The following is a 9192-nucleotide window of genomic DNA, read 5'->3' on the forward strand; positions in this document are numbered from 1 at the left end:
GCATCCGCCCATGAAGCCGCCTCCGGGGGAACCTGCGGGGAATGAGTGCTCAGCCACAGACACGCAAGGCTGCCCCTGCTCGGTTTGAGGGTTCCAGACCCAGTCACAAGAGCCAGTTTGGCGTCGTGGTTAAGTGTGCGGACTCTAATCTGGGAGAACCGGGTTTAATTCCCCACTCCTCCACTTGCACCTGGCTGGATGACCTTGGGCAAGCCATAGCCCTGTCAGAGCCGTTCTCTCAAGGGCAGTCCTCGAAAGAGTTCTCTCAGCCAATGTTCCCTCTAAGCTGTGGAGTCTTGTGAGCAAAAATTCTACTCTGTGAGCTACTGGCATTAAAGTTGTGAGCAAGCGATTTGGCTACTGCATGAATTAGTTTGCTCTGGAGCCATCCTTCCTGAGCGAAGGCAAAAATGTGTGAGCCAGAGGCTAAAAAACTGTGAGCTATCTTACACTAACTCAGCTTAGAGGGAACACTGCTCTCAGCCCCACCCACCTCACAGGGTGTCTGTTGTGGGGAGGGGAAGGGAAAGGAGTTTGTAAGCCACTCTGAGACTCCAAGCGAAGGGTGGGTTATAAATCCAATCTCTTCTCTTTTCTTCGGATTCTTGCTAGTGGCAGGCTGGAGGCCTCTCCATGCCCAAAGGCTTTGGGCAGGTTATTTTAAACCCTACCCCACGCCAAAATGGGAACCCTCCGGGCTACTAAGAACAAGAGGACTAGATTGGATTCATACCCCGCCCTTCACTCCCTGGAGGAGTCTCAGAGCGGCTTACAAACGCCTTTCCCTTCCCCTCCCCACATCAGACACCCTGGGAGGGAGGCGGGGCTGAGAGAGCTCTCTCGAGAACTGCCCTGGAGAGAACAGCTCTGAATGAACTTGAGTGACCCAAGGTCACACCAGCGGCTGCACATGGGCGCCAACAACACATGGCCCAGGGCGCCAACAACACGGTCTGAGCAATAGCCAAGCAAGATGAACCCAGGACAGATTTAAAATGCTCTCAGAGAATACAAGAGAGCCAAACAGCAACACTTGCAAAAATATCCACAGCCAGTTCCGTGGGGTAGCAGAGCTTTGTGGGAGGCGGACCGATCGCCACACGAAATGCCTCCTGGTCAGGGTAGAAGGTCAAGGTCAAGGTTTCCCTTGCTCGAAAAGCCAGTCGAAGCCAGCTCTAGGGGGGCGGTGCTCATCTTTGTTTCCGAGCCGAAGAGCCAGCGCTGTCCGGAGACTTTCCCCGTGGTCACGTGGCCGGCGTGACTAGACGCCGAGGCGAGGGAAGAGGGGGGCCAATGGTGACGTGACAGCTCTCCCAGCCAGCAATCAACCCCCCGCCCCCGTGCATTGAGGCCCTCTCGCACCTCTGTGGGCCACCCACCCACCCCTCCCTCCCTCCCTCACCTGTCTTTGGTGCTGCTCCTCCTCGAGAGGCACGCTGGCCCTCGTCTCCCTCACGGCTGTCTGTGCACGGCTCAGCGGCTGCTCTTTTGTCTCCAGCTCCCAGGCCGCCTTCTCCTCTCTGAGGAAACACCCATAGGCAGAAGAAGCCCACATGAGAGGCACCCTGCTGGATCAGGCCAGTGAGGGCCCATCTAGTCCAGGATCATCCATGGGCCCACCAGTTGCACTGAAGGGTCAACCAAACAGGGCACAGAGGCCGAGGCCTTTCCCTGAGAAGAACATCGGAAGTGCCCTGCTGAATCAGACCAATGGTCCATCTAGCCCAGCATCCTTTCTCATACAGCAGACAGGCTGTTCCTCTGAAGGGCCAACAACAGGGCTCGGAGGCTGAGGCCCTCATAAGAACAGAAGAGGCGTGCTGGATCAGACCAGTGAGGGTCCACCTAGTCCAGCATCCCGTCTCACACAGGGGCCAGCCAGTTTCTCCGGAGGTCCAACAACATGGCAGAGAGGCCAAGGCCTTTCCCTGAGAAGAACATCAGAAGCGCCCTGCTGGATCAGACCAGTGGTCCATCTAGTCCAGCATTCTGTCTCACACAGGGGCCAGCCTGTTCCTCTGGAGAGCCAACAGCAGGGCACAGATGCCGAGGCCTTCATAAGAACCTCAGAAGAGCCCTGCTGGATCAGACCAGGGAGGGTCCCTCTAGTCTGGATCAGACCAGGGAGGGTCCCTCTAGTCCAGCCTCCTTTCTCAGTCAGTGGCCAGCCAGTTCCTTCGGAGGGCCAACAATGGGGCAGAGAGGCCGAGGCCTTCATAAGGGCCAACAACAGGGCTCGGAGGCTGAGGCCCTCATAAGAACATCAGAAGAGCCCTGCTGGATCAGACCAGTGAGGGTCCATCCAGTCCAGCATCCCGTCTCACACAGTGGCCAACCAGTTCCTCTGGAGTTCCTCTGGAGGGCCAACAGCAGAGCATGGAGGCCGAGGCCTTTGTAAGAATCAGAAGTGCCCTGCTGGATCAGGCCACTGGTTCATCTAGTCCAGCATCACACCTGGGCCAACCGGTTGCATTGAAGGTTCAACAAACGGAGCACAGAGGCCGAGGCCTTCTCCTGATGCTGCCTCCTCCCCCTGGGATTCCGAGGTTTGCTGCCTCTGACATTTTAAGTTTAGCCAAGCTGGCTGTCAGCCCTCGACAGACCTTCCCTCCCTGAACCTGTCTAAGCCCCTTCTGAGGCCATCGATGCTCATGGCCATCCCTGTGTCCAGTGGCAGGAGATTCCAGAGTTCCATCATCTTTCCTGAACCTACTCTCCGTCAGCTTCACTCGGTGTCCCTGTGTCCAGTGGCAGGGGATTCCACAGTTCCATCATTTTTCCTGAACCTACTGTCCGTCAGCTTCACTCGGTGCCCCTGAGTTCTCGTACTTTGGAAGAAGGAGGGGAAAGGACTCTCTCTCTTCACTTTCTCCACCCCATACATACTTCTCACGTCCCCCACCAGCCATTTTTCCAAACCAAAAAATCCTAGACTTGTTACCTTTCCTCAATGGAAAGATTCCCTCTTCTACACGCTTTCCAGCTCTGCCATATCCTGGTTTGACACTATATACAGCAGAACAAAGGGCTACATGGGCTACTGGTCTGATCCAGCACATCTGCTTTTATGGGTCTTAACAAAGAATTGTGTGGTACTCTAAACGAGGGACAAAGAGTCAGTGCTGGGTAGTCCACCGGCACAGTATGGCCAGGAGCTCACGTGCCCCACCATCCTGCTAGGACAGCGCGAGACTGAGTCCTGAGCACAGAAGGCAGCCCGTGGACAGTCTCCGTGGTTTGGAAGACCAGATTTCCAGCCTTACGACTTACAAAAATGGGCCTGAGATTATGTAGGATGAACTCGGAAGCCAGGTGGAAAGAAAAAGAAACAGCTAAACAAGGTGTCTCAGTGGATGTAACAGGCTGCACAGCTACATTCTCTGTTCCATATAGGGATGTGCATTCGGTTCGTCTGAACTGAATGCACCCCCGAAAATGGCCCATTCGGGCTGCTGGGGGTCGATTCAGATTCTCTGGTGCGAATCGGTTTGTCACCGAATTGCCGCCGACTTTCAGCAGCAATTCAGCCCCACTATATCCTATGGGCCATTGAAGTCAATGGCGAAAATATAGGATATATTCTGGGGGCTGGAGGAGAGGGGGTTTGAGGGAGAGGCTCCAAACTCGCAGGATAGCTGCTGGACCCTCTCCCCAAGATACCCACCAAGTCTCAAGAACGTTGGACCAGGGGGTCCAATTCTACAGGCCCCAAAACAGGTTGCCCCCATCCCCTCCATTCTTTATGGTGGGGAAAAAACTTATGGTGGGGAAAAAAACCCTGCAAGTTCGGATCCTCTCCCTCAAACCCCCTCCCCTCCAGCCCCCAGAATACACCCTATGTTTTCGCCATTGACTTCAATGGCCCATAGAATATAATAGGGCTGAAATTGATATTTGGCTGGCCGAGTGGGCTCGCACTGCCCAAATTGACATGCGGGAGTCATTCTGCCCGCTGAAATTGATTCTGCGCGATTTAGCCAATTCCGAATCAGACCAAATTTTTATTTTTATTTTACACACCCCTAGTTCCATAACAGGCAGAATTGGTGCGAGCAAGTCAAGGACACGTCAGTGATCTGGCCCTAGTTATTCATGCTCTTGTCAGAGCCAGGCAGGGCTACTGCAACACATTTGACATGGGGCTTCCCCTGGAGACTGGCCAGAAACTGGTGCAAAATGCAGCAGCCAGATTTCTCCCTTGGGCAACCCATAAAGAACTTCTTTTGCCAGTACTAAAACAATTGTGCTGGTATTACTTGGAAACATCCAATGAACAGTCTGGGACAAGGATTTCTAAAAGACCCCCCGTTCCCATATAAATCTGTCGGTACATTCAAAGCGCTGACAGGGGTTCTGTCGTGGGTACACCCCATCTTCTGAGGTGAGGCAGGTGTTGTGGCACCCAAATCAGGGGATGCCCTCCTGACCTCAGCTCACCTGGTGCCTTGTCTACTGCACTGACAGAATATTGTGAGGATAACAAGACCACCTGCTTGGAGGCACGAACATGAAAGGAGGGCCGTGCCCTTTGGGAACCACTGAAGTCCTGGGCTGCTGAGGACAGAGGCTCCAGCTCTTCAAACTGGTGGAAGGGGAAGTGTCCCACGAAGGGAAAGGAGGAGGTGCTGTGGCTCAGTGAGCAGAGCCTCTGCTTGGCCTGCAGAAGGCCCCAGGCTCAATCCCCGGCATCTCCGGTTAAAAAGGACCAGGCAGGAGGGGATGGGAAAGACCTCTGCCTCAGACCCTGGAGAGCTGTCAAGAGGGGCTGTGGCTCAGTGGCAGAGCCTCTACTTGGCCTGCAGAAGGCCCCAGGCTCAATCCCCGGCATCTCCGGTTAAAAAGGACCAGGCAGGAGGGGATGGGAAAGACCTCTGCCTCAGACCCTGGAGAGCTGTCAAGAGGGGCTGTGGCTCAGTGGCAGAGCCTCTACTTGGCCTGCAGAAGGCCCCAGGCTCAATCCCCGGCATCTCCGGTTAAAAAGGACCAGGCAGGAGGGGATGGGAAAGACCTCTGCCTCAGACCCTGGAGAGCTGTCAAGAGGGGCTGTGGCTCAGTGGCAGAGCCTCTACTTGGCCTGCAGAAGGCCCCAGGCTCAATCCCCGGCATCTCCGGTTAAAAAGGACCAGGCAGGAGGGGATGGGAAAGACCTCTGCCTCAGACCCTGGAGAGCTGTCAAGAGGGGCTGTGGCTCAGTGGCAGAGCCTCTACTTGGCCTGCAGAAGGCCCCAGGCTCAATCCCCGGCATCTCCGGTTAAAAAGGACCAGGCAGGAGGGGATGGGAAAGACCTCTGCCTCAGACCCTGGAGAGCTGTCAAGAGGGGCTGTGGCTCAGTGGCAGAGCCTCTACTTGGCCTGCAGAAGGCCCCAGGCTCAATCCCCGGCATCTCCGGTTAAAAAGGACCAGGCAGGAGGGGATGGGAAAGACCTCTGCCTCAGACCCTGGAGAGCTGTCAAGAGGGGCTGTGGCTCAGTGGCAGAGCCTCTACTTGGCCTGCAGAAGGCCCCAGGCTCAATCCCCGGCATCTCCGGTTAAAAAGGACCAGGCAGGAGGGGATGGGAAAGACCTCTGCCTCAGACCCTGGAGAGCTGTCAAGAGGGGCTGTGGCTCAGTGGCAGAGCCTCTACTTGGCCTGCAGAAGGCCCCAGGCTCAATCCCCGGCATCTCCGGTTAAAAAGGACCAGCCAGGAGGTGACAGGAAAGACCTTTCTCCATCTCAGACCCTAGAGAGTCGCTGCCAGTCCAAGTAGAAAAACTGACCTGGAGGGACCGAGGTTCTGATTCAGTCTAGGGCAGCTCCATGTATATGTCCTCCCCCCCCCCATGGGGCAGCAAACCCAACCCGAGCCGGCGGCGTTCCCACCTCAGCTGCTGCTGCCGCCGCTCCGCGTCTTCCTTCTGCTCCTGCAGCTGTGCCCGGAGGCGCGCCAGCTCGGCCGTGTCCGCCCGCGCCTGCTGCTGGAGGCTCTTCAGCTCCGCCAGCTTGGGACAAAGAGAAGGACCGGGTCATAATGGCCTCCTCTGCGCAAGGACCAGCACACCGAGATGCGGGCTAGGCTCTCAAGCCCCTGGCAAAGACCTCACCGCCGGAGCCTTTTGTGTACCCGCCAGGTGAGAGCCGTGAGTTTGGGTCTCTCTCTCTCTCTCTCTGCTGACCTTGCTTCCCATTCTCCCTCCCAGACCCCTTGCAAATTCTCTTTTCTTGCACTTTCTAATGGAGAAACGAACCACAAGATCCGAGCCCCTGGAGCTGCAATGGCAGACTCAAAAGCCCCAAGACACACTTTGCCGAAAACCATGGAGGAGACCCAGCCGGTTGGGTCGATCCCCCCAATAACCTCGGGCCAGTCAAGCATTCTCAGCCTCGCCTCCCTCACAGTGTTGATGTGAGGATAAAATAAAATGGATAAAGAGGAGGAGGAGGAGGAAGAGGAGGAGATCATTGGATTTAGTCGGTGTCTCAGAGCGGCTGACAAACTCCTTTCCCTTCCCCTGGGAGGTAGGCGGGGCTGAGAGAGCTCTTTCGAGGACTGCTCATGAGAAACCAGCTCTGCCAGAACTATGGCTTGCCCAAGGTCATCCAGCAGCTACAGACTTATCCACCATGAATGTACTTAATCCAGTTTTAAAGCTCTTTATTCCTTTGGCCATCACTACATTCTCTGGCATTCCACATTTTAATAACTCTCCGCGTAAAGGAGCCAGTTTGGTGTCGTGGTTAAGTGCGCGGACTCTAATCTGGGAGAACCGGGTATGATTCCCCACTCCTCCAACTTGCACCTGGCTGGATGACCTGGGGCAAGCTGTAGTTCTGTCAGAGCTGTTCTCTCAAGGGCAGTTTCTGTCAGAACTCCCTCAGCCCCGCCGGCCTCACAGGGTGCCTGTTGTGGGGAGGGGAAGGGAAAGGAGTTCGTGAGCCGCTCTGAGACTCCCTTGGGTAGTGAAGGGCGGGGGATAAATCCAATCTCTTCTTCTTCTTCTTTCCTTCCTTCCTGAACCTACTGTCCCTCAGTTACACTGGATGCCCTCGAATCCTAGTATTTTGGGAGAGGGAGAAAAATTGCCCTTTGTCAGCTCTCTCTAAAAAGGTAAAGGTAAAGGTTCCCTTGCTCGAAAGCCAGTCAAATCCGACTCTAGGGTTGCAGTGCTCATCTCCGTTTCAAAGCCGAAGAGCCAGCGCTGTCCAAAGACGTTTCCGTGGTCATGTGGCCGGCATGACTAAACACCAAGGAGCACGGAACGCTGTGACCTTCCCACCGAAGTGGTACCTATTTATCTACTTGCAATTTCTCGCTTTCTACCCCATGCATAATTTTATTAACCCCTATCCTGTTTCCCTGTAGTCCTCTCTTTTCTAAACGGAAAAGCCCCCGACTCCTCAGCCTTTCTTCACAGGGAAGGGGCTCCAACCCCCTCATCATCTCATTTGCCCTCCTCTGCGCTTTCCCCGGCTCCGCAATGAAGTGGCATGGCTTGAGTGAACAGCAGCTGGGGGGGGGGGGGGGTCGCTCAACCTGCAGACTGGCTCCCAGGCACCAGGGGGCAGCAAAGAGTGCCAAGGATCCTCCCCGGAAGGCCCAGGGCGCCCAGAAGATAAGACTGCCCACTCACCAGCTGCTCCCGGTCGTTCTGCAGAGAGGACAAGGCCCTCTTGAGGCTCTGGGCTTCGGCAGGGCTGACGGAAGTCCCCGGAGGGGCCGACTGCAGCTGGACCCCGTGCTCCCGGCGGCTTCGGTCCAGCTCGCTCAGCAGGCGGTCTCGCTCGTCCTGCAGGCTGGCCATGGCCTTGGAGAAGGACTTCACCTGGCCGGAGGCCCCCTCCAGCTCAGAGGCCAGGCGGTGGAGCTCGGCCTCTCTGGCCTGGAGCTGCTGGGCCAGGAGGCTTTTCTCCTCGAGGGAGGCCTGAAGGGCTGCCAGCTCGGAGGCCAGCGAGGCCCGCTCCCGGCCCAGCGTCTTCTGCTCCTCCTGCAGCTCGGCCTTCTCCTCCCGGAGGCTCCGGACCAGGGACCGCTGCTCCTCCAAGTCCGCGGCGTGCGTCTTCTCCAGGGCGCGCAGCTCTTCGTTGGACCGGTCCCAGCTGTCCTGGAGGGAGCTCATGGCCTTCCCGAAGGACTGGAGCTGAGCTTTCAGGTCCTGGTTCTCCTCGGTGGCGGCCAGGAGGCTCTGCTCCATCTCCAGGAGGTCCTTGGCCAGCTCGGCCACCCGCTCCTCGGCCGTCTCGGTCTCGTTGCGCATCAGCCCGGCGTCGTGGTGCAGGCTCCGCAGCTCCTTCTTCATCTGGGCCTCCGCCTCCTGCAGCTGCTGGGCTGCGGTCTGGCGTGCGAGGGACAGCTCCTCCTCCAGCTCTGCTGCCTGCTGCTGGGCCCGGGAGAGCTGGCCGCTCAGCTCCTGCGCCTCGTCCGCTCTGGCCTGCAGCCGCGCCTGCAGCTCCAGCACAGGCCCGCTCTCCCGCAGCGCCGCCATCTCCCCTTGCAGCTGGGAAAGGGAGCTCCGCAGGGCCTCCGCCTCCTGCTCCAGACGGTGCTTGTCCCCGCGCAGGGCCTCCGTGGACCGCTCCGCCTCCCTCAGCAGAGCCTCGGCTCCCGCCTTCTCCTTCTCCAGGGCCTGGATGCGCTCCTGCTGGGCCCGGGAGAGCTGCTTCTGCTGGCTGTCCTTGATGGCGATGAGCTGGTTGAGGTCCTCCCGGTACCGGATCAGCTCCGCGTCCAGCTTGGCGTTCTCGGCGTGGAGGTCGTCCACCCGGCCGTGGAGGCCCCGGATCTCCTCCTTCAGCCGGTTGTTCTCGGCCGCCGCCTCCTGGATCAGCTGGTCTTTCTCCAGCATGCCGGACAGGTGGCGCTGCTCCAGCTGCTGGTAGTCGCCCAGGACCCGGTCCCGGTCGTCCTGCAGGGAAGACATGGACTTGGTGAAGGAGTCCAGCTGGGCCTTGTGCTTCTGGCCTTCCTCCCGGGCGCTCTTCAGCTTCTCCAGGAGGCGATCCGCCTTCTCCAGAGCTCTCCTCCTCTCGTCTTCCGAGGCCGCCCGCTCCTCTTCCCCCTTGGCAATCCTGCCCTCCATCTCTTTCAGCTCCTCCTCGTGGCGCTGCTGGGATTCTGAGACGGCGGCGGCCACGGCCTCCTCCCGGGCGGCCAGGAGACTGACGATCCTCTGCTCCTTGCTGCCGATCTCCTCGTGGAGCTTATCCGTCAGCTCTT

The 9192-nt window shown here is 57.8% G+C and overlaps 1 protein-coding gene across 1 annotated transcript in view; it reads right to left on the minus strand.

The window, feature by feature from the left end:
• The window catches only part of LOC107119320 (golgin subfamily B member 1-like), a 60327-nt gene that overhangs the window by 15725 nt on the left and 35410 nt on the right, over window positions 1-9192 (minus strand). Inside the window, 4 exon segments of the mRNA XM_015421789.1 lie at window positions 1403-1520; window positions 5862-5980; window positions 7610-7963; window positions 8000-9192. The exon segment at window positions 8000-9192 is cut by the window's right edge and continues 38 nt beyond it. Coding sequence (XP_015277275.1) covers window positions 1403-1520; window positions 5862-5980; window positions 7610-7963; window positions 8000-9192 — 1784 coding nt within the window.

This window comes from Gekko japonicus, unplaced genomic scaffold (assembly GCF_001447785.1).
Source record: "Gekko japonicus isolate JY-2015 unplaced genomic scaffold, Gekko_japonicus_V1.1 scaffold4778, whole genome shotgun sequence".
Lineage (NCBI taxonomy): Eukaryota > Metazoa > Chordata > Lepidosauria > Squamata > Gekkonidae > Gekko > Gekko japonicus.